A 25,500-nucleotide genomic window follows, 5' to 3' on the forward strand; every position below is an offset into this window, starting at 1 on the left:
TAAATGCCATTCACTTGATGTGGAAAGCTATGGGGTGTGTTAGACAATAAAGGCTATGTTTTATTTAAGATCTAGGTTAGATTAATAATCACAAAATACTTTTTAAAAGTTGTATTTAAAGTTTAAATCTTTTCCTATCTGGAAAAAGTGAGTTAAGGGGCATCATTGAATTATGAAACTTGGGCTAGGCCAGTGACTAGTTTCATTGAGGGAAATGTGCAGGAAGATGGCCACTGTTCCCTTTTTTTTGTATTCTACTGCTTTGAATTGTTTTCTGTTTCTTCATTGCTTTTTTATTTGCACCATTTATTCCAGCAGGATTCTCATTTGCACCCATTCTAATAGTGCTGCTGATCTCTACATAAAGGATTATTTACATCCATATGTAGAAGCAGGCAATCCCCAGGCGAGACCTCTCAGGTATTCTTTAAGGTTTATTATGTCTCTGTAAAATACTATTCTTAAGAAAAGATGTCTAAAAAAAAGGTTAAAGAACCTTTAACACTTAATGTTAACACTTAAAAGCACATTGGCATGTAACAGCAGTGCTTTAGTCTGTTTAAAAGGAATATGGATAAAATGGAAAGTGAAGCATATTGTCAATGTGATTTTGTTTCATATGTTAAATAAAGATAAAGACATCCTTTTTTAAGCTTTTATTATTTCTATTGATAACTGTGTCTTTCCTAGCTGAGCAAACTTTTGATATGTTCCTCTAAAAGCTACTATGATAAAATAAAATGGAGATTAATTGGATTGTACTTTGAAAAAGATTTTGGCACACCTTTACCATGGTAATTTGGAAACTGGGGCTACTCACATGGCTTTTTGAAGCAATCTCTTGATGTCATAGAAGCTGTATATTTAGAGAATCATGTGAAATTAGTTTGGCCTCTTTTAAAAGGGCAGTTTGAAGTAATTTGTATATGTGAATAAATGTGCTTGACATGGGTGTCTTGGGGGAACTAGCTAAGGAAAAAATATGGGGATGAGGATTTAAATGTACAGTAAGACAATGAGGAGGAATTCAGTTATTGGCAGAGGAAAGTCCTCTGGAAGATTTTGCTACATGATCATGCTGTATAATATACTGCCAGTGTGGTATATTTTCATCTAAAAGTGTGGGAATTTATGTGCATGATTCTCTGAGCATCAAGATGTGAATACACCATATTAACTTGCATTTTACCTTACATTAAGGTACTTCTATATAACTTCTAAACTGTGCAACCTCATTGAAGTCAGTAGGGTTGCGCAGAGGGGGCCAGATCCACACCTGGTGTGAATTGTCATAGCTCTGTTGACATCAGTAATGACAATTTACACAAGTTGAGAATCTGGCCCAGGGAGTCTAAATAAAGGCAGATGCACATATTTATTGTGGTTTCTTTTTTAAAGCTACCTCAGAGGCAACTACACCTTAGGAATGTCTTATAATGCACTTTGTAAAGCACTTTGGGATGAAAGGCATTATGTGCATCCTGTACTACTGTTGTTAGTGGGGGATGGAAGGAAATATTCTCCCTCTTTTCAATGACCATATGTAGTCAGTGAAATTGGGGGAGGCTATGTGATTTAACATTGTAAAAGAATGCTGTGTGAGTTGTAAGAACATTCGCTTTATGCTATGGGAGCCAAATTTTGGCCTCTTTCTGGGCACAGGGCTCCCATTCACTTCCCATTCAACTTTGTGGTCTGACTCTCAAAAGTATGTCAGTTGGTAAAAAAAAATTGTTTTTTTATGGTAAAGTAAATACACGACTCTTTCAAGTGGCTATTTTATTTTCTTTCAGCTGCAATTCAAATATTACAGTTTATAAAAAGTCATTAAACATTTTAATTTGAATATAATTGGCACTGGGTTTTGATGACTTCAGAAAGTGTTGCTGTAGTTTGTAAGTGAGAGTATACAAATAATTATTTTCCTCCTATGGTAATTTCCCACTTTTAAAAAAATGAAAGCAGCACAGTTTTTTTTGTCTTTTATACATTTCTTGACTTCTTTAAAAACATTTGCTTTTAAAAAGTACTATACGTTGTTAAGCAACTAATTGTGAAAATCAGCATAATTAAATAGAAGGGGATGTTATGGCATTGGTAGTTGCACTGGAATGAAAGAGAGAGCTATTCCGGACTCCCAAAATAAAACCAAATTAGTCGTATCACTAAAGTTACTGTCCTTGTCTAAGAGGAGCATGTTTTCTGGGTCACATTCACTACACAGTTGGATATTTAAGATTGTGACATCTCTAATCATAGCAGAAGCCAACACTGGAACGTCATAAGTGGTTGTGGACTTTCCCCTGGAATTATCTTGCTATCAGGCTGCTGTTCAGTCTGGTAGCCTTAAAATTCCACTCATTCCTCAGGAGTATCTATTTTAACCGGAGTTCAGTGTTCAGTGGAATTCACCCCGGTGGGCAGGAAATTGCCTGCAGTACACATGGAATGTTCTGATGTGAGAGTTAATGCAGGCCATTGTAAATGGTTTAATTTTCAGTTGCTTTGGATACTGATAAGTTTACTTCTTATGTAGAAGAACATGCATCTTGCTTGACCCATACAGACATAAGAACCCCATTCAGCTGTTGTGCTGAATTAAGAAATCAAAAGACTATCTACCCTGATCTTTTTTTTCAAGGCTTCTATTCCATGAGTGAACTTCTATAGCTCAAAAGATAAACACATTTTGTTGGTGTTTGGCCTTAAGGTACGGGGCATGTGGTGTTAGGAGTTGTAATAGGCATCAGTATTTGCAGACTAACAGGGCTGTCCTGAGCCATACGCAAAGTACACAGCTGCGTAGGGCACCAGGAAATTTGGGGCACCAAATTTCCTGGTGCCCTGTGCAGCTGCGTGCTGCTCCAGCCCCTGCTCCGGCTCTTCCCCAGGGCCCCCACCCCTGCTCCGCTCTGCCCCACCCCGCCTCTTCCCCACCCCAGCCCCACCTCTTCCTGCCCCTTTCCAGCCCCGCCCCCACTCCCCTGAGCTCTGCAGCAGGGCCAGGGCTGCACTCACCGGTGGCAGGAGTGCAGCGACACGGCCCATTATACAAATTACCAAACTATTGTTTGTAGTACCATTGGCTTTTGTTGCACAGTAAATTAGTGTTTTGTTATCCAATTACGTGAACTAGTCTAGCATGCAGTGTGTTCACATCTGATAGCTAGAGATGACAGATTGATTTTTAATAATTGATATGAATCTCTGAGTTAAATGATTGTATTCTTAGACAGTTATTACAGATTATAAAATCAGTCTCTGACAGTTTAATAGCTGAATAGTGTCGAAACAGGACGGGACGTATTCACCATTACCAGTGGGATTTCACCTAGTTTTCTGGTGTGGCAAAGGAATTCTGGGCTATAGCTTCTGAGATGGATCTGTTGCCTTTCTGTGGAAACCCTGTGGAGAGGTTTTGCATCCATCAGTGAAGGGGTTGATTAATGCTTACTTTCAGGAGGGCAAGGCGCCTGCAGTTAAGCCCACAGTGGTTAGGCCCATACTTAAGAAGCTATCACTTGATATTAATATTCTTGTCAGTTATTGCCCAGTCTTGAATATTTGATTTTTGAGGGAAGGTTATTGAGACATTTTTGATGAGACAACTTTAGCTTTGACTCTTCATATTTCTTTGAGTTCCTTTCATCTGTTTTTAGAGCTTGGCATGGTACAAAGAAAGCATTTTATTTCTTTGGTGAATGATCCCATTCTAGCATTGAGAAAGGTCAAATGTCTGTACTGAGTATATTGGATCTGTCAGGTGTCTTTTATATTATTGATCATGAGGTGTTTTGTTGAGCAGTCTGGATAGGAGGGGCTGTTCTTCAGTTGTTAAGATAATTGCCCCACCAGCAGTACATTTTATGTTTTCATAACTACTCTTAATTAGAGTAAAGAAGACTTAGTCCTTTGCTTGCTTCTTTTATTCTGTCTGTCATGATGAAATTTTTCAATTAAAATCATGGCCATTAGTTTAAGTAGTGCCATAAGCCTTTTTCTATATTCTAGGAAAATATCAAGTGCAGCAGAATCAGTTAAGTGTCAAGGCAGGAAATGGTACTTATAGTGATTGATGTGTTTATAGATGGCTGAACAGTTTGCTTCAGGTTTTCTTTTATTTGCTATACAAGTGATGAAATGGCTGAATATTATCTTTACTAAGAATGTTTCTGTAGATTAGTTGGGATGACAGTAACATTTATTTTCAAGGAAAAGATGACTTAATATTTGCTAAGCAGTGACACTTGCATAATCATTTTTGTATGCATATATTTTGTGGTTTAGATTATCTATAAAGTAAATAAATTACTCTATCAATGGTGTAGTGCTTGAAGTTGTAGAATTTTCTAAGTTTTAAATACTCTGCTTTAAATTCAACTGCGTTCTCTAATAAAATAGTGATTTGGTTATTTACAGCACCTTCTAAGCAAAAATATAGTAAATACATGATAGTATATGATATGATAAAAAGGATGATTGGAGATAGCTTTATTATTGATGTATAGCGAAGCTTAAGATATTATGTAGATCACCACAAAGGAGTACAATGAAAACTTTTATTGCACACTGTATTGTTATTGTTGTTGTTATTATTATTTCTTACTTATTTTGTATTTTTGTATTGTGGTAATGTCCAAAAACCCCCTTTGGTATAGGGTCCCCAGAGTGCAAGGCTTCAGGAGATATAAAATTTAGAAAAATAAATCCTTCAGTACAATTCCATAGAATCTGAATTAAAATAAACATCTACTGCGTTAGAAAACAGGTCATTTACATAATTGGTTATAAGCAATAAGGAGAACATTAGCAAGCTAAAACAAAAAAATCATACTAAACACGCAACACCCATTAGCATTCTGTTCCCTGGAGACACCTTTAGCTCTGCATGTTAAATGTATGCTAAACATTCTCACTGATTAATATACAGACGATAATGTGATTTCAGATTAATTTTACAGTGTCATAACTACAAAGGGAAGGGTAACAACCCTCCCGTAGATCAGGGGTCAGCTACCTCTGGCATGCGGCTCACCAGGGTAAGCATTAGTTTGTTTACCTGCTGCTTTGGCAGGTTCGGCCGATTGTGGCTCCCACTGGCCGCAGTTCGCTGTCCCAGGCCAATGGGGGCGGCGGGAAGCCGCAGCCAGTACACCCCTTGGCCTGCGGTGCTTTCCTCTGCTCCCATTGCCCTGGGACGGCAAACCGCGGCCAGTGGGAGCCACTATTGGCCGAACTTGCCAAAGTGACAGGTAAACAAACTGGCCCAGCCCGCCAGGGTGCTTACCCTGGCGAGCCGCGTGCTAGAGGTTGCCGACCCCTACTGTAGACAATACTATAAAATCCCTCCTGGCCAGAGGCACCAAAATCCTTTTACCTGTAAAGGGTTAAGAAGCTCAGGTAACCTGGCTGACACCTGACCCAAAGGACCAATAAGGGAACAAGATACTTTCAAACCTTGGGTGGGGGAGGCTTTTGTTTGTGTGCTCTTTCTTTTTGGGTGTGTTCGCTCTTGGGACTAAGAGGGACCGGACATCAATCCATGTTCTCCAAATCTTTCTGCGCAAGTCTGTCATATTTCAGACTTGTAACAGCCAGGCAAGGCGTGTTAGTTTTATCTTTGTTTTCTCAACTTGTAAATATTCCTTTTGCTAGAGGGTTTACCTGTGTTTGCTGTAACTTTGAACCTAAGGCTAGAGGGGGTTACTCTGGGCTCTTTGAATCTGATTACCCTGTAAAGTTATTTTCCATCCTGATTTTACAGAGATGAAGTTTACCTTTTCTTTGAATAAAATTCTTCTTTTAAGAAAGAACCTGATTGATTTTTCAGTGTTTTAAGATCCAAGAGTTTGGATCTGTGTTCACCAGGACTAATTGGTGAGGGGATTACCAGGCCTTCCCAGGGAAAGGGGTGTAGAGGCTTGGGGGGCTATTTTTGGGGAAGAGGAACTCCAAGTGGTCCTTGCCCTGTTTCTTGCTAAAGCACTTGGTGGTGGCAGAGTACCAGGTTTTAACCTAAGCTGGTAGAAATAAGCTTAGGGGGCTTTCATGCGGGTCCCCACATCTGTACCCTAGAGTTCAGAGTGGGGAAGGAACCTTGACATACAGTGATAATACATCACCTTACATTAATGTAATATTAAGTTTACACTGGGAACTGCTAGACTAGACCCCTGCACTTGTGTGGAGTCCAATTGACTTCTACCTTAAACACTGAAACGTTAGGATGTGCAAAAGTTGAGGGTCTCTTAATAACCGTAGCTCACCAGTGTTGATATGTAGGGGGCCTGTTTTATTCATGCAACTTCACCGCAGAGATAACTCAAGTTATAGCTTGAGTCCCCCCCCGCAAAACCTTTCCTTTGAATCTGGTACTTTTAACTTGAGGTAGTGGCCAATTAGTGGGATAGACTACAGCTCGACTGAGCACAACTCATTACCTGCTAAAACAGTCACTTTTTGTGACTCGAGTCTTATTTTGGAGTGTGGCTGCTCTCACTCGAGCTAGGCTTACTCAAGAGGAGTTAACTGGAGCGTAGATAACTAACTTCATAGCAAAGATGTAGCCTCAGTCATTTGTAGCTGAATGTGTGTATCTAAGGTCAGAATTGTGCCCATTGTACATTAGCCCCATGTATAAAATACATATTTTAAAAATAACTAATGAACTGGAATATTCCATGTGTGTAGGGTAGGTGAGTTAAGATGACTATGAAAGCCTAAGCTTTGGTTTTTTCTTTCTAATGTTTGAGTGTTAAAAATTGTAACTTGAGTTTTACACTATACAGATCTGCCTTTAATTTCCCAATTGTTTAAATGGAAAAAAAAAATTAAAGAACTCATCTCTCTACTGGTTTTGCTTTGTACTGTCACAGTTACAAAGACAAAAATGTAAAGAGCTGAGACCAAGCATGGGAAATTGTAGCTCAGGATGGATTTTTTTTCAGAAAATTGAGGTGATAGCAAGAGTTTATATTAGAAATGTCAGCATAACTTTAAGTATAGTTTTCAGTATGAAATGAATGCTGTAATAATCCCATTCCACACCAATTTTGCACTCTTTGTTACACCTTTAAAGTAAGGAATAAATAGGTTTGTTCAATGTGATATGAAGGCAGAGAGATGATGTAGGTAGGGCAGCATGATTTGGGAAGCTGTGGAGGAAAGAGATGAGAAAATAATATGGTAAGGGAAATACTGTTTAATGATATATTCAGAAAGCCTCTGTAGGAAGGATCTATAGGCATGTGAAGGAATTTGGATGTACAGTTGAACCCGGTTATGTTGCCGGCCTAGGGGTTTGCCAAAAAGCGTCGAGATAACCGATGATCGAGATAAACGAAAACCAATATGGCGGCAATATATTAACATGTGCTTGAAATTTCTTTATGTACATGATGTGCGTTAATAAATGAGAATGTACATGCACGTGTTTTTGGAGGTTTTTTTACACAACAGCGTTGCCGCGATTTATTTGATGAAGCGATCGGCATGCTATAAAAATGTACATACATGTTTGCTAACAACAAAAGGCATATGTGCACCAACTAACAGCAGAGATTTACCAGTATACAATACAAACCACCGTCGATTCTCGATACAAACCTTTATTATATTCTCCAACATTGCAAACACAAAGATCGCTCAGAAAATCACAAAAAACGTGCGGGGTGTAGTTCGTTTTTACAAAAAGCTAACCAGTGTCAAAATTAAATTCGCGAGTCATTTCACTCTGACACAGCTCTGAAAAGTATCGTACACGCGGTTACTATGGTTTCTTTACAAAGTCTAAAATGCTTTGTTGCTTTTTGCCTTTAACAGTCTGCTTGAAAACAAATGCTTCAATATTATTTATGCTGTCTAAAACAGTTTCGTCTCCTACAAAAGAACCATACCGTCGAATTTTCTGTAGCATTTCTACCACCTCACCAGCTGAGGGAATTGGTTCCAAATCTTCGTCCGCATCTTCTTCATCTTCTTTGTCATTGCCGCATGCAGATGTGCTTGCCTGTGCTGACTGCACACTTGATACAATGTCTTCATCGGTGATCACGCCATCAGTAATGACGTCTTTGTCGATTTCTATGTAATCTCGGAATTCCTGGACAGTGATGGCTAACTCCTGTGCCTCCTCTTCCAAGATAGCATCTGTAAGGCTTGATTTTCCCGCCACTTCCGCGAGTTCTTCTGCGGCTGCACGGCACTGTGCCTGAAACTCATCATCGGAAATATCCTGAATGACGCAGTGCATCCAGCAGTTTGAGATTGTTTCCTTCTTCACGTCATTCCAGGCTGATCTCAGGAAGTTCATTGCATCTAGAAGGGAAGGGGTGTACTGTGCCTTCTTTTCATCATGGAGCAGGTATTGGCGCATCAACATTTTCCTGTAGTACACCTTAAGCACTTGGATTATCCCCTGGTCCATTGGTTGGAGCTTACTCGTTGTGTTAGGTGGGAGGTAAAAGATCTTAATGGCCTTGAGACCAGGAACATCCGGATGAGCTCTACAGTTGTCCACGATCAGTGCCACCTTCCTTTTCTCTGCTTGGAACTTCCTGTCCCACTTTTTCACCCATGCACTGAATAGATCTCCTGTGATCCAGGCGCTTGGCTGGCCATCGTAATCACATTGGAGAACTTTGGTCTGCTTAAAGCATCTGGGATTCTTGGACTTTCCTATAACGTAGAGCGGGAGTTTTTGGCTTCCATCCATGTTAGCAGCAACTAGCACTGTAAGTCGGTCCTTCGACTTTTTTCCACCGTGACAAGCCTCTCCACGAAACGCCATAGTCTTTTCTGGAAGGCATTTCCAAAACACTCCAGTTTCATCAGCATTAAAAATGTTCCGAGTCTCATAGGTATCCAAAATTGTGCGCATTTGAGTCTTCAGCCATGAATCCACTTGTTCCTGTTGAACCGCAGCGCTCTCTCCACAAATTGCTTTGAAGACAATGTTGTGCCTCTTTTTGAAACGATCCAGCCACCCCTGACTTGCTTTAAAGTCAGGGTGTCCTAGCTTTGCAGCAAGGATGTCCGCCTTCTCCGTCAGCAAGGGACCATTGACGGGAAGGTTTGTTGCTCGCGTATTTGGGAACCATTGAAACAGTGCATCGTCGACATCTTTGTGCTCAGCCACTCTAAGTTTTTTTCTTGCTGGATCAAAGACAGACTTCTCGTACATTTGCTTTATGACGTCGGCCTTCTTTTTCCATCCTGAAATGGTGTTTGCTGGAATGCCATGCTGACGACTAAGGTCTGCCAGTTTTGTTCCTTTTTCTAGCTGCAGTATGATTTCATACTTTTTCTCTATTGACTGATTGTCCAGTTTTCTCTTAACACCTCCAGACATTTTTAGAAGGGAAAAAATAAACAGAATAGCTACAGCATGTTATCCTTCAGACAAGATCAACAAGAGTGAGTGAACTGGCATGGGAGTGAACGACCATACGGACCGTGATCACGTGCTACGTGAACTCAGCACATGCGCAGTGAACCAAGTACGATCATTTTTAATTATATACTAATATATAAGACGCACGATTGGTCACGGGGATCGAGATAACGGACGTTAAGTGGCAAATTTGGCCCTCTTTTGTGCTCGAGATATTAGGGTATGGCGACATAAAAGAACCGACATAACCGATGAGAAAATGCTAAGACAAAGAGAGAATTTGGCGGTTCCACTTCTAAAACGTCGACTTAATACGATTGGCAAGTTAACCGAGGTCGAGATAAATGGGTTCGACTGTAATTATGTGTGAGAATGAGAGAAAACTGAATAACATGATATTTTAGGTAGAAACAGATTGTGCATTATGGTTGAACCTGCTCTGACCTGAAGTAGATCCTTCAATCCCCTGCTGGAGGTCAGAGAATTTCTTTTCCTCTCTCTTCTCTCTGATATCGTCCATCCTTTCAGCTGTGGAGGTAGGACGTGCTCTTTCTGGAGATTTTTGGCATTGGTTGAGCGTAGACTAAAGGGGTCACTAATGGAAATTTACTTATCTGCTAATTTTCTTTCTTACATATAATCTCTTCTCTAATCTTCAGAGACAGAGGGCAGCTTCTGTGCTTTCACACCTGTGATGCAAAGACTGTTGGGTTTGCCTGCTTGGCAAGCCACCAACAGAATTTTTCCAAAGCTGTAAGGTATTAATGAACAGCCGCCACCACCAAGGAGTTTGGCGGGGGTGGGTGAACAAATATTTGTAGTCCTTGGAGGACACAAAGTACTCTCTCGACTCCTTTAGCTGTAGGAGCCAGAGAGGATAGTTTTTGCCAGAGAGTTTTTGTGTTCTCCTGAATGGTCTTTATCAGGGGATAAAATGTCCACCATTGGGTTTGACACGTTGGTGACCTCTTCAATCTGCATCCTGAGGTTTGGAGTGACCCACCTCAGAAGTTCAAGGTGGGCTCTGCTGTCAGGAAGGGGAGGCCCCGCAGATGTTGCTGCCACTGGCTCATCTGGAGACAATGATGAGGAGCCCCGAACATGGGAGGGCCCCTCCTGCCCATCCGGCTCCTCAGAATGCTGCAGATCCGCCCCCAAATTGGAGTCCTCCTCAGTGCCGGCTATGGTACTGGCCACGGCACCGGGCACAGTACCTTCCATGATACTGATCGTAGCCGCCGTGCCGGGTGTGGTGCCAGATCTGCTGGCTGTGCCGGCACGGGCCCTGCTGCTGGTGCTGGGCACAGTACCGATTTGTGGCGCTAGCGGCGGTAGTGGTGGCTGATGCTCGAGAGAGATCCCTGACCCTAGACTCAGTTCTTTCAGAAGCGACCAAAAAGGAGCATTCCGAGGCGGACCCCTAGGACCGGTGGTAAGCCCACGGGGTCCAGAAGGGCCCACTGAGTCGGCATCTGAGTCGGTACTTGCCATTGTGGTGGCCATAGTACCAGAGAGAAAGTTTGAGTCATCCCTGCTGACTGGGAGTGCCGGTGGCTACGGTGCCAGCTTCTCCGGGGACACCTATGAGTCCATGTCCGATTCAGACTCCAATGAGTCCGCACGCAGAGACCATGGTGATGCCGTGCCCGTCGGTGCCAGGATCAGTGCTGAGGCGATGGAAACCATTGCAGAGTTATAGCCGGCTTGCCCCAGTCTGCACCGATGGCCTCTGTGTCATATGGGGAAAGTTACTGGCAAAAGATGGAGTCTTAGATCACGTGTCCTTTTCATGTCCTTATATGCCCTGCAGCATCGTGGTGCAGCCATTGCCTCAGTGCTCTATGAAACGTCTCCTGGAGGGGCTCACAGGGTGGATTGAATCTCTTCAGTGGCCCAGCACAGGAATGGCTGGTCTGGATATAAATTTGCCTTGTGGGTGTCACTCAAGAACAAAACAACACATAGCCAATATTCATAACTTCACATACAATGATGATACACGGATTTAAACAAGGTAGTCATACGTAACAGATTATACCTTACATGACCTATTTCATACAAGATTTATTGCCATTTTGTAACATTGGTGACTGAATTAGTACAACTAGTTATCTTCCATTTTATACAGCATCACAGCTCTGAGTTGAAGCTGTTCATAATGAGACTGTTCAGAGTTCTCTGGGTGATGAATTCTGCTTTCTGGAATAAAGAGGTGTGAATCAGCGTATCCTCCCACAGGGCTAGATGTGCATGGGCTTTTTGCAAAGAACAGCAGAGGGGTTGATGGGGAGTGACTAGGATTTAAGTTGTGAAGGGGATGTGAAAAAGCAGCAGCACTCAGCTGTTCAGAAAGGAGATCGACCTTGGACGCTCCAAAGCAGTGCTCATTTACCCTTTCCCAGGTAGAAAAGATGAGAGGCTCCTCCTTTCTAGAGCCTGAGTTGAAATGAGGTTCCCTTCTGCTTATCCCAGAGGTTTGTTTCTTGAGGCCTAAGCCCTATTCCTGGCCCATTCACTTACGATGTTAGTTACTTTACAGTTAGCCTGTTGGCCCTGCTCACTCAAACAATTTGATAGAAATTCAGCCACAACAATACAATGTGGAGGAACAGAAGAAAACAAGCAGGTGAACATTGAACAGACATATTGGGCTAAATTCTCTGCTAGTGTAACTCTGAAGCCAATGGAGAGTTAGATTAGCAGAGAATTTGATCCACTCGCTGTACTTTTTATCAGTGTAGACCTCAACAAAAGTAAATGCATTTTCTGGAACATACTGGTGTCAGATTAGAAAAATAACTTAAATGGATTTCATTGTAATTGCAGGTTGTATCCAAAGTGCTTTTTAAAGTGGCATTAGACAGTACTGCAACATGTACAGTGCCATATTCTGAAAAGGGATGGATCCCTGCTGTGGGATTTTGCAGGTTTTCTGTTACAAAGTACTAGTTGCTTGACAGAGATTGCTGTGTAAATTTTCCATGCTTTTTTCAGTTTCACCATGTATTTCCTACGGTTTTCACTGCATGAAGTGTATTCTAGTTCTGTGCAGAGATAGGTCAGCCTGAGCCACAATGTTCAGATTTGAATTTCCTCTTAATTTAGGTGTTTTGTTTGGGTTCTTGACATAATGTGCTTGAATTCTCAGCTGGCTGAGGCCAAACCTCCCTTTCCGGGGCCACAATTTAAACTCATATCATTTGCACTTGTAACTTTGCTCAAGCAAAATCAGTTGCAGGCACAAATTTGAGTACCTGCCTTTGTAACTGCCTAATAGCACCTGCAATCAGATACTTACAAGTGCAAGTATTCAAATTTGTGGAATCAAAAATGTATACTCTAGCTTAACCAAACATTGTGGGCTTGATGCAGGAATTACTGGGTGAAATTCTCTGGCCTTTGTTATGCATGTCAGACACTAGATAATCATAATGGGCCCTTCTGCCCTTAAAGTCAAAGAAATTACAAGAGCAGATTTTGCAGACACAAATTCTCATTTTAAAAAAAAGTCACTATGTTCAAAGTTTGGCAAAGTACTAATATTGGTTTATATCATGACATTTCCCAGTTTGTCACATCTGTCAGGTGTTTACTGCAAGGTGGGTGCACAGCTGGTTTCAAACTCATAGATTAGTTATTAATGATTTGCTGTCACACTGAAAGATGTGTCTAGTGGAGTCCTGCAGTGGTCGGTCCTGTGTCTGGCATTATTCAATATTTTTATTAATAATTTTGAGAGTGGGACGGAGAGTATGCTTATAAATTTTGTGGACAACACCAGGCTGAGAGGGGATTGCAAGCACTTCAGACGACAGTATTAGAATTCAAAATGATCTTATAAATTGGAGAATTGGTCTGAAATCAACAAGATGAAATTCCATAAAGACAAGAGCAAAGTACAACACTTAGGAAGGAATAGTGAAACGTTCAAATACAAAGTGGAGACTAATTTGCTAGGCAGTAGTACTGTAGAAAATATGAGTCAACAATGTGAAAAAGTTGTGAAAATATTCTGGGATGTATTAACAGGAGTGCTGTGTGTAAAACATGAGAGATAATTGTCCTGCTCTGCTTGGTACTGGTGAGGCCTCTGGTGGAGTACTGTGTCGCATTTTTGGGTGCCATGCTTTGAGAAAGAAGTGGACAAATTGGAGAGAGTCTAGAAGACAGCACCAAAAATGATAAAAGTTTTAGAAAACCTGACCTATGAGGAAAGGTTAAAAAAAACTTGGCATATTTATTGGGGGGAAAAGACTGGGGATGGACCTAATAACAGTGCAAATATGTAAAGATCTGTTATAAAAAGTATGAAGATCAATTGTTCTCCTTGTCCACTGCAGGTAAGACAAGAAATAATTGATGTAGTCTGTACCAAAATTAGGTTAGATATTGGGAAGAATTTTCTAACTGTGAAGGATGCTTAAGAACTGGAATTGGTTACCGAAGGAGATTTAAAAACCTCCAATGATGGAGATTTCACAGAACGGGTTAGACAAACACCTGTCAGAGATGGTGTAGGTATACTTGGTCCTTCCTCGGCGGGAGGGGGGAGCAGGGGGAGAGAATGCATTCTATGATCTTCGAGGTCCCTTAAAGCCGTATTTTTCTGAGATTCTATGAGCCTTTTCTTCCAGTGGTGAATAATTGCTCTAGGCTACCCTTTTTAATCTCATAACAAAATAAGAAAATTTAATTGTTGAGCAGAGATACTTTTTGAGATGCTGTCAGACAACCTGAGTCACGCAAAGTTAAATTTGTGTAATAAAAGGCAGTGCGTGGTATAATAATGTCTAATGACCATATATTTTGCATTTCAATTGCACCTTTCAGCCAAGATTCTCAAAGTGCTTTACAAACATAAACTCATATGAAACTCAGTAATCCTCACAAATACCTCTACAAAGTGATAAGTAAGGATTATCCCCATTTAACAGACAGGGAAACTGAATCAGAGAGGTTGAGTGAATGGCTTTATTTCACACAGGAGGTCAGTGGCACATCTGGGAATAGAATCTAGGCTCTTACTCTCAGTCCCTTGTTCTGTATTCCCTATGTCTTGTTATACTGAGGTATGAAATAGCAGCTGACAGCTGGTGATAACTACATATTTATATCATTAGAATGTTTTTTTTCCTATATTCACTAGAGTAAGTCAGGAGTTTAAATCACTTCCTTCTGCATTGATTTCTAGCTTAATTGTGTTTCTGTTTAGTAACTTAATGTCAATTTCAAGTCTTACCCTTTGATGAATAACTAAGTCATTCAGAATAATGCAATGCATTTGCATCTCTTTGCATTTCATTCTGTGCTCATTGGCCCATAAGGACATTATCACCTTTGTTTTCATAAACCAAATTTAGAATAGCCCGAGTAATTGTTTTTGTCTTGTTAGATGGAGCGTAATTGAATAGGATCCTTGTAGATATTGTGAGACCAGTTTTCAAACATGAAAACCTACATAGGATGTCCAAATCCCACATCTTTCAGTCATGTTGTACTTAGGTGGATAAATCCCTGTTTTTTGAATGCCTATATGCTGATTTAGACATCTTGGGCCAGATCCTTAGCTGGTGCAATTTGGCACAGCTCCATTTATATCAGTGGGATTACTTACGCTAAAGCGCTTTGCTGGATCATGGCCCAAATCCCTCTCCCTGCCTTTTTTTTCCCCCCCCCCCATTCCTTTTCACAAACTGGGTCATATCATGCCATCAGTTTTTAAGCAGAACTCTCTATTGAAATAACATAGTATGTCCCATTAAAATTAATTTATTTATGTGTTTTGAGATGACATTTCTCTGTGCCTTTGATGACAATGTCCAGATTACTAAAGTTTAGTTGAGGAAAATCCGGACTTCTGGTATTAGAATTCCTCCCTTCCCCCACATTTTATCTCCTTCTTGTATATAGTATATCTTTATTATGACCCCTCACAATAAAATAATGAACAGAATTTCTGTTTGATTCTTAGAGTTTACAAGACATTCAATAAGTGTAAAAGGAAGGGTAGGATTTGAGCAATATCCTTTCACATACTTTTTAAAGCCCTGAACCTGTAACTGACCAGAAAAGTCGACTAGTGACATATGCTCTGCCAGCTGCAGGATTAGGATCCAAAGTGGTATTTCAGTATATGAAACCAAGTATCAGAGGAGTAACCATGTTAGTCTGTATCCATAAAAACAACGAGGAGTCCGTGGCACCTTCAAGACTAACGGATTTATTTGGGCATAAGCTTTTGTGGGTAAAAAATCCACTTCTTCAGATCCATACATCTGAAGAAGTGGGTTTTTTACCCATGAAAGCTTATGCCCAAATAAATCCGTTAGTCTTGAAGGTGCCACCGGACTCCTTGTTGTTTTTCAGTATATGAAATTTTCCTAAAGTATGAATGAATTGAGTTTTAAATAGAATAAAAGTTCAACATGATAGTCAAACCAGGCTTATTAAAGCACAGAGGCTATTTGAATTGGATTTCAGCCACTTAAGAGCAGGTAGTTATCCGTACAATGTGTGCATAGATACTTGGTACTTAGCCTGACTATTTCATTAATATCAATATTCTTATAGTTGTTACATGAGTCACTGTGGAACTGAGTCCAATAGCTGTGTACATGTATTAATATAAAGGGTTCAGTCTATTAATTCTCAGTTGCTACAATTCTACACTGTGGCAAGATTTAACTTCCAAAAGAACTGGTTTTATGTAATAGAAAACAGAATCTTAGCTTATGAAATGTTAAGCTGTCTTTGTGTTTAAGTCCTATAGAAAATGAGCCCCTCTCTTCTTTTCTAGGGTATATTTCAGAAATCGCTGGGTAAAGACTGTCCACCCAGTAGTGCATCAATACTGTTTGATTTCAAGCACACATTCCACCTTTCAGATGCCACAGAAAGAAGATATTCTTAGACAACGAGTAGTTGTTGTTACTTTGAATACTTCACAGTATCTATGTCAACTGGATCTTGAACCTGGTGAGAAGATTTCAAACAAGAAATATCTTTAAAATACTTTTGAGAAATAGTCTCCTTCATATTTTCCAGTACCAGTCAAAGTGGCTCTTACATCTTTCCCCATCCCTGCCATAAATGAACCCTCTCAATATTCTTTTTGGTTTTCCCTTTTGGATCCAGAGACAAGAAGGAAAATGTGAATCTTTGTAATTAGTGAATGTTACATAGGTATTAAATGTTACAATATACATTTGTTGGTATTTAGATTAGCCTCATTCTGAACTTTGTTTATTTAAAAAATGGAGATCATTTAAAAAAAATCAAACTTTAATGAAAAAGACCCCCCAGCATTGTCCATTATTTAGAACTGATCCAGCATGGGAGAGATAGGGATGCTGAATATTTTATTTATCTCTTTTGTCAAACTTTGTTTCAATGGAAACTGTTTGACCATTTCTACCATGCCGGCTCCAGGCCCTGATCCAGCAAAACACTTTGCTGAAGAAGGATTGACTTACTCACATGTTAAGTACTTTGTTGAATCAAAGCCTTTGGGATGATGTTAGCAGTGGTATCTTGGTTTTCCACATATAGTACATATTTTCATATCTTTATCAGGTAATTTACATTTCAAAACACCCACAGATCATTCTGTACTTTTTGTGGATTGTTTAGCTATGCATACTCCCTGCCCTCCCCCCTCATGCACATACACCTGTGGGCACACACACACCATTACATTAAAAAGAGATTAATTTGTTATTTCTAGATTATTTGATTTGAAATAACCTAAACTAATTCACTGGGGCAAAGGCTGCTTAGGGCTCATCACTTTCCTTGATCCACAAATAAATTTCATCTGACATTTAGAGAATCTCTAATCTCTTTAAAGATAGTTTTAAGATTAACTCCTTATGGCTGGACACGCTGCTATAGATAAGGTTAAATTCTAAATCATTATACATTTTTTTTCAAGATTTTCGATGTGATCTCTTTGAGACAAAAGTTCTTACCTTACTTATTTGGTAAAGGGCTGCGTATATTCATGCTGATATATATATAAAGTTGTTACAAGGGGTTCAAGGCTCATTTTCTTAGTTTTTGTCGTAAAGCGTTGAATAATTTATCACTTGATAACGAATACCTGTTCATTATTTTATATTATTTTGAAGAATGATTGTTAGATTTTTTTTTACATATAATAAATCTTACTCAATTGTACTTGAAATTGTTCTCTGACGCCATTTTAAATCTTTAAGAAATATATAGACATTTCTCAAAAATTTAAATACATATTTATATTTCTCTTTTACCTATCTAGAGCATCAAGACACTTAAGAAACACAATTACAATTTTAAAATTTTCTGTTCAAAGCTTTAGTTCATCAGTTTTTTCCAATTACGATTTCTCCCATGAATAGACGGTGTAGCCTGATCTACAGATTATGTATTAATTATATTAATTACATAAGAATTTCCAGTTATTACTTTGAGGTTTGGCAGGTTCTTGTCCCAAGATCAGGCCCAGTATTATTTAAATTCTTTCACCCTCCAGTTCCTCCCCTCATGAACTCCCGCTTTCCCTAGTGTCCTATTCCAGCAAAGCACTTTGGTGTGTGTATAACTTTAAGAACATTTATAGTGCCGCCTAAGTCATGTTTAAAGTCCATCATGGGCTGAAGTGCTTTGCTTGATCAAGGTCTAAATGCCTGCAAGAATAGATGGACTTGGCAGTGTGTCTGGAAGGTTAACAAATCTGGGCTCTTTCAGACCCAGCAGGACATCAAATTCTGGAGTCGAGAAACCTATTTGGAGAACATCCTGCCTGCGGTCCCCTCTTGTTTGTATCAAGGAAGCTCCAGATTGACTATCTCCACTGATGTCAGCTGTGGTGGGGTGGCAGGGGAAAGAGGTGTTCTGTCAGGCAAAAGTTAAAATAATTGTCTGAATCGGTTGGCCACCATTGTCCATCTGATACGCTGCGCTGTTGTTTGGATGGTTTTTAGCAGTTAGTAGACATTGATTTGCATTTGAATGTGTGGATAGTTTCCATTGGTGAATATCAGAATGTAATGCTCTAGGTAGTTTATCATATTGTCATCACTGTTTTTTAAATCATATCTGCGATTTCATTTATTTGCTGATGTCTCTGTTTTTTAGGGTTTTTTACGCATATTCTATTAGATGAAGCTGCGCAGGCCATGGAGTGTGAGACGATCATGCCTCTAGCATTAGCTAATAAAAACACAAGAATCGTCTTGGCTGGAGACCATATGCAAGTAAGAGCCTCAGGACTTTTTCATATCGAGCTTGGTTTATATTATATTTCCCTCAGAAAATGTATCAAGTTTATCCATCTATTTAAGTTACTTATCTGGCCCCATTACTGTAGTATCAGAGTGCCTCGCAATCTTTGAGGTATTTATCCTCACAACACCCCTATGAGATAGAGAAGGGCTATATTTTATAGATGGGGAACAGAAGCACAGAGAGGCTAAGTGAGTTGCTCAGGAACACACAAGTAAGTCTGTGGAGGAGCAGGGGTTTGAACCCAGCTCAGCCAAGTCCTAGGCTAATGCTGAAACCACTGGGATAGTTCTTTCTTTTATAAAGTCTGTAAGTTAAAAAGTTACATAGTGCTTCAGTTTAATGAGGTGGGCAGGTCAGTATGATCACCCCATATTATATATGGGAAGGTGAGGCACAAAGAGGTAAGGTTAACTTGCCTAAGGCTACCCACTGAGTCAGTGACAGAACCAGGATAAGAATTCCTTCTCATTCTGTGCTCTGACCACTAGCCCACACAGTCTCTAAAAGAGGTGAAGGAAAACAGATATCACATGTTCTGATTTAGGCAGTGCTTTTTTTTATTAATGACAACAACATCAGGAAGAGGATCTAAACCGGCAGTGAATATTCCATTAGATGAATTGAAATTGAAAATAGCATTATGTTTCTGCCCTCGTGTCACCATGCTGTGCTTAGAAATTGTAGGAGTCTCAAACACTGATGATGGCATGCCATTCTGCTGCCTGAAGGCAAAAGGGAGTGAGCTAAGAATAGGGTCAGCCGTACTTGCTTTGTGGGTTTAGGTTAGACTTTTACATGACTTTTATGGATTTGCCGTTACTTTTCTTGACATTTTACAGCACAATGAAAGAATAAACTATAGTGTTGACATTGTAATGAAGTTTAGTGAGGATGCAGTCCCTCCTGTGCACTGCTACAACAGATGTAATGTCATATGCTTATGGCTCCTCTAATCCTTGCATAAATACCCCGGTTGGGACTGCAGGACCTACAGACCTGGTACAGTGGGGCATTTATTGTTCTAATAATAATCCCTAGCTCTTATATAGCGCTGTTCATCCATAGGTCTCAAAACGTTTTACAGAGGAGGTCATTATCATTATCCCCATCTGAAAGATAGGGAAACTGAGATAGAGGGAGGAAAGTGACTTTCCCAACATCACCCAGCAAAGCAGTAACTGAGCCAGGAATTGAATCCAGGTGTCCAGAGTCCCAATCTAGTGCCCCAACCATTAGGCCACATTGCTGCCTCTATTCTATTCTACTCCTCCTCTGTAAAAAGCTGTTTTTCCAAGTAAAATAGCTTGGCTGTTTTCATATTTTTTTAAAAAAAGTGATCTCACCTCAGTGTGCAACATTTTCATTTCTAAAGTTAAAAGTGAACTGACATTGATATAATAAATACAGCATCTCAAATCATTAACATAGCAGAATATATATGTAGGTTTAACATTTCCAAGCATGTCTAAACTATGTTGTAAAATCAGTTTCATATTTCCTTACCTTTCTAAATTGAAATCCTGGGTTATGCATTTTCCTGCTACAGCAAATGATGCAACTTACCACTAAAGTCATGTTAATGTGGTGTAGGCATTAAGGAGGCATATTGGTAACCAGGGCATCTGAGTTCTATTCCTAGTTCTCCCAGTGAGTATAATAACTTAATTTTATAAGCATTGATCCTCAAAATTAAAAGTACTAGAGAATTGCAAAATAGTACTCTGCGAGATGTGTACCTCCTTCCATTGTTTGAGATTGTCAGTGATGTCTGCAAACTATGTAAGCGAAACGTAGACAAAGGTGTTTTGGGTTAGTGTTGGCACACACATGTAAACAAGCTTTTTTTCTTCCTTTCATCTTTACATAGTAACAAAATATTCTGCTGTTCAACTAAGATCATATATACTTGTGTCATTTTTGCAGCAGCAAAGTGTGTTTCTATGTAGTTATTGTAACTAGCCCCAAATACAAGTCAGGGACATATGTTTTCTTAATACTACTGAAGCAGCTTTGTAAGATTTAGTTGTTTACAGGCCATCCTTCAGTTAATGTAGAGTTTTTCTTTTAGGAGTATGAAAATCCAAGTCTGCATATTTAGTTAAATTTTCTCTGTATGTGTGTGTCTATTACAGCTCAGTCCTTTTGTCTACAGCGAATTTGCCAGGGAGAGAAATCTTCATGTTTCATTACTTGATCGGCTCTATGAGCACTACCCTGCAGAGTTTCCATGCAGGATCTTGCTGTGTGAGAACTATCGCTCCCATGAAGCTATCATCAAGTAGGTGTGAACTTTTTCACTGTATCACACTTTTGTTTGACTGGTGTGAGTGAACCTCGAAAGGCAGAACAACTCTGTCATTTCAGTGCCACAAGTAGTTTAAAAGAGAGAGAGAAGCAGCTACAACTTGCATTTACATAATAAAATCATAGTAGTTTTGCATTTTAAAAGTTAATTGGTGAGAAATTTTTCCACTGTTAAATAATGAGAGAAAAAGTTTTTTTTTGTTTAAAAAAAAAAAAAAGACGAAGTTCTGAAACTAGCTGCAAGGAGCAAAAAATTAGGGTATATTTTGACATTCCTATTATGGAGCTGTTATTCAGGGAGATGTGCCTTGATTGTGAGTCTTTCCTGCTCTGGCTGGCATTAGTTATCCTCACTGAATATGCTCACGTTTCAGAGTAGCAGTCGTGTTAGTCTGTATCCGCAAAAAGAACAGGAGTACTTTTGGCACCTTAGAGACTAACAAATTTATTTGAGCATGTTTGGGCTATCTTGATTATCACTACAAAAGTTTTTTTTTCTCCTGCTGACAACAGTTCATCTTAATTAATTAGCCTCTTAGAGTTGGTTGGGCAACTCCCATCTTTTCATTTTCTCTATATGTATATATATCTCCTCAGTATATGTTCCATTCTATGCTTCCCATGAAGTGGGCTGTAGCCCACGAAAGCTTATGCTCAAATAAATTTGTTAGTCTTTAAGGTGCCACAAGTACTCCTGTTCTTTTTGTGAATATGCTCAGTATGTTCCCCAATGTCTTTGTGAAAGGCCATGGCTAATTTGTGATTCTGTCCTGAAGAAGCAGGCAGGTTCGGGTGACCAAACATTGCTGAAATAAAATTTTTATTAAAGCTAATGATAAAAAAATTATATAATAAATAGGTTGAGAAAAGTGTGTCTGTACATCTGGGTACAGTGCTTAGATTAACCACAAATGCAAAGTTTGTTTTTAAAGTCATAAGATACATATAGTGCATAATCAGCAATAACCCAAATATAGATGAATGAATTTAAGAATACAGTTTAGATATCTAGCATCCATGCATTTGGGTACTTTACTCATGAAAAAAGTTATACAGAGAGTTGGTGGGGGAAATATATCAATGAGTGAATTTTGTCCCTCAGTAATTGAGAATTTAGGATAGGTTGTCCATTTAGAGAAAAAACAGTCAATCAGGAAAGTATTTGAGTTATTTTCCTGACTGCGCTTCTCATCGGCACTCCAGCTCCTGGTGATGTGTTCTATGTAGATATCCCTCAATCACCTGATGGCATCCGACATACCACATAGCCATTTCCATCTCTCCACACAGGAAGTAGCCTCTGCAGCTGCAGAACCTTGATCTTGAAGTCCTTATAAAAATATTGCAGTAATAGCTCATGATACTGAGCAACACTCTTCAAACCTGTAGTGGTTTGGACCACTAACCTAGTACTTCTTTTAAAAAATGAGGGTAGAATTGAAATTAATCAGCTTTCAACTCAGTTCATATTCTGCAATTCTTTTATTAGTTTCAAAAATTTAGGCAGCATCAGCATAATTCAAGAGTACTGATATTTTTTCTTGCTTTAAAAAAAAAAGCTGCCTCCAACTTATAGAATGACATGATCTTATAGTACAAAAAGAAAAAAATTGGTCAAATTATGGTCTTATCACTTTGCTAGTGTCATTTTTATTACGTTTTTAAAGACTCACTAATTAGTTGTTTGTCATTTTTATGCTGTGATAAACTAATGGCTGCTAGTATAATGAACTCATCCATGAACTGTGCTAAAAAGAATCAGTGCAGTCATGAGGAAAAATTTTAAAGTTTAAGTCCTTGCTCAATATTTAGTGAAGAATATTATGTTGCTATCCAGTCATGTTAATTAGGTTATCACTCACTGTATTCACAGCAAAAAGCAGAAAAATGGCTTAACACAGTTTCCTAAATAGTGTCTAATAAGGCCTCTTTCCTTTAGATGTACACTGCATTACAGATTCAAGTGTGGTTTAGTTTCCAATAAATTTCTAGAAATTATAAATGAGAGGGAGGCTGATGGGACTCAGAGGGAGGCTGATTCTTTCTACTTTAGATTACAGATGGGATATAGATACATTCACCTCGGGGTTCTCTAGTGTAATGCAGCCCTGGTTGATAGTGACTTAAAGTTGTGATCTGGTGGTGATTTGATGGCATATGTGAAATGAGTTTTTTGCGTTTCCAGTGGACAGTTGTCTGTGTCTCCAAACAAAACCACAATTACAATAACTGTCAGCCTTCAAGGATTAGGGGGTCACGAAGACTGAGCAAATCTCTCACTTCTAGAGGTGGTGCCTCCAAGTCCAGGTTGAGGCTTATGAGTGGGACAGTGTTGGGAAGCCTGCATGTTTTTTTGTTGTGTGTTTGTACAATGCGTAGCACAGTGGGGTCCTGGGCCATGACTAGGGCTCCTAAGCGCTGTAATAATACAAATGATTAATAAATAGTAAAGGCTATGCCTGTTCTGTGGGAAAACTGAGGGATACGGGGTTGTAAGAATGACAGTTTTCATGTTCTCTAAGGGACTTGTCAGCTTAAGATTGCAGCTGATATAATATGTTATGGATTGTGCAGACAGTTTTCTTCAGGGGTCAGCAACGTGTCCCTACACGGACACAAGTCCATGGTAAAAATGTTGACGTCCGTGGGGGGCCGCTCATACCATAATTTGTACCCCTTGTGCATTATGACACACTTTTTAATTACATGATCACATACTATTTTGTGGGGCGGGAGAGGTAGGGGTGGTTCCTTTCTCCAGTCTTCCTCCCCTGGCTCTTTACCTCAATCTTCTTGCCCAGCCCATCCCAGTCTCCCCACAACCCTTGTTCCAATCTACTTGCCCTCCGCCCCCAGGTCTGGTTCTTGTCTCCTCTCCCTTTAGGTCAGGCAGCTTCCTTCTCTTCCACACTGCCTGGGTATCTGCAAGGGGAGCACTGCTCTCACTTCTAATGACCAGCACCACAATGGCTTGTAACAGCAATTGCAGGGAAAGTCCTGCTCAGTCCCTGCAGCCCTGGGCTGGAGCATGCTCAGTGCAGACAAAATCTTCAGAGCTTTAGCTGCCAATTGCTAACAACTCTTTACTGAGCGTGTGCAAATGGAGGTTTTTCAGAGGCTCAGAACTCGACCAGATTTGGGCAGTTTTTGATGGGAGCAGCAAAAGTGCTGCTGGTATTACACCAGAGTGATAGTGCTACCCAATTTCAAGTCCTTGCTCTAAGGCATTGAGTGAAGGGCTAGAGCTTCTAACTTAAATAGTTGTAAGAATTTTAACATGGGCAAAACAACGTATTTTGAAACAGTTGAACCATTTGTGATGCAGCTCAGTCTGAGGCAGACACTGTCACAGAGAATTTCAGTCTGAATGGTTAGAGTTTGGCAACTGAAAATAGGGTTTTATAATGGGAAGTGTTGGGCAGACATTAGGTGGCACTACCAGCACTGCCTGTAATGTGGAAACATCGCATAAGAGAAATCAGTTAGAATTAATGAGTAAGAATTAGGGCTTTTGTTTCAGTATAAAACATAATTTTCTTTGATGGCATATTTGTCAGTGGGCTACGGGACCAAATGCAGATTCCACATTTTATTCTGTGTTTTGCCTCATTGCAGTTACACATCTGACCTTTTCTATGAGGGCAAATTGATGGCAAGTGGAAAGCAGCCAGCACACAAAGATTTCTACCCTTTGACTTTCTTCACAGCACGCGGAGAAGATGTGCAGGAGAAAAACAGTACAGCTTTCTACAATAATGCAGAGGTAGCTCTTCGTTGGATTTAACTTTCATTGCTTTCTCAAGAATCTGAATTCTTGGTACACTTAAGCATTTTATCTGTCACAATATCTGTTATCAAATTGTATACTTTTAGAGGTTTTTTGAACAACTTCCTATTGGGTTATGTAGTGTTGTTGTAGCTGTATTAGTCCCAGGATATTCAGGAGACAAGGTGGGTAAGGCAATATATTTTATTGAATTGACTTCTGTTTGGTGAGGGAGTTCGAAAGCTTGTTTCTCTCACCAAACAGAAGTTAGTCCAATAAAAGATATTACCTCACCCACCTTGTGTCTCTGTTGGCGTTAGTGCTTGATATAGATAGATAGCATAGATTATCTCAGCCTTCATAGAACCGGTAGCATCTTGCACAACTTGACTATGGAATGTAGAGCTAAGCAAATAGACTACAATCCTTCAAGCTGCACCACCTCTACAACTGCACAGACCCCCGCTTCAGTCAGTGGCACTCCGCTGGGCTCCACCCGCATGAAGAGCTTGCAGAATCATGGCCGTAATTTATAATGACTATTTCAATGGAGTTAGCTTCTTTTTCTCTTTGCAAATTGGCTGCAAACTGCTTACAGTTTACTCAGGCTTGTTCATTACTTAGAATTACTTGCCCGATAGTTTCTATGACATTGTGATGGCTGAATCTTAGCAACTGAAAGATAGGAATTCTTTTTACAATTTAAAATAAAGCTTGGAATTTTCAGACAGTTGCAGAATTGTTTACAGTCTCTGGTTGTGCGATCCACACTTCT

General features: G+C 39.7%; 1 protein-coding gene across 3 annotated transcripts in view; it reads left to right on the top strand.

Annotated features, from left to right (window-relative positions):
* Positions 1-25,500, top strand: part of HELZ (helicase with zinc finger) — a 137,263-nt gene that overhangs the window by 63,943 nt on the left and 47,820 nt on the right. Inside the window, exons 15-19 of one of the 3 annotated variants that reach the window (XM_044982944.1) lie at positions 316-420; positions 16,188-16,366; positions 18,506-18,624; positions 20,788-20,933; positions 24,575-24,722. In XM_044982944.1, the coding sequence (XP_044838879.1) occupies positions 316-420; positions 16,188-16,366; positions 18,506-18,624; positions 20,788-20,933; positions 24,575-24,722 (697 nt within the window). The remainder of the gene's footprint in view (positions 1-315; positions 421-16,187; positions 16,367-18,505; positions 18,625-20,787; positions 20,934-24,574; positions 24,723-25,500) is intronic. The other 2 variants (XM_044982945.1, XM_044982946.1) reach the window with 2 other exon arrangements.

The sequence above is a fragment of the Mauremys mutica genome, chromosome 12, assembly GCF_020497125.1.
Source record: "Mauremys mutica isolate MM-2020 ecotype Southern chromosome 12, ASM2049712v1, whole genome shotgun sequence".
Lineage (NCBI taxonomy): Eukaryota > Metazoa > Chordata > Testudines > Geoemydidae > Mauremys > Mauremys mutica.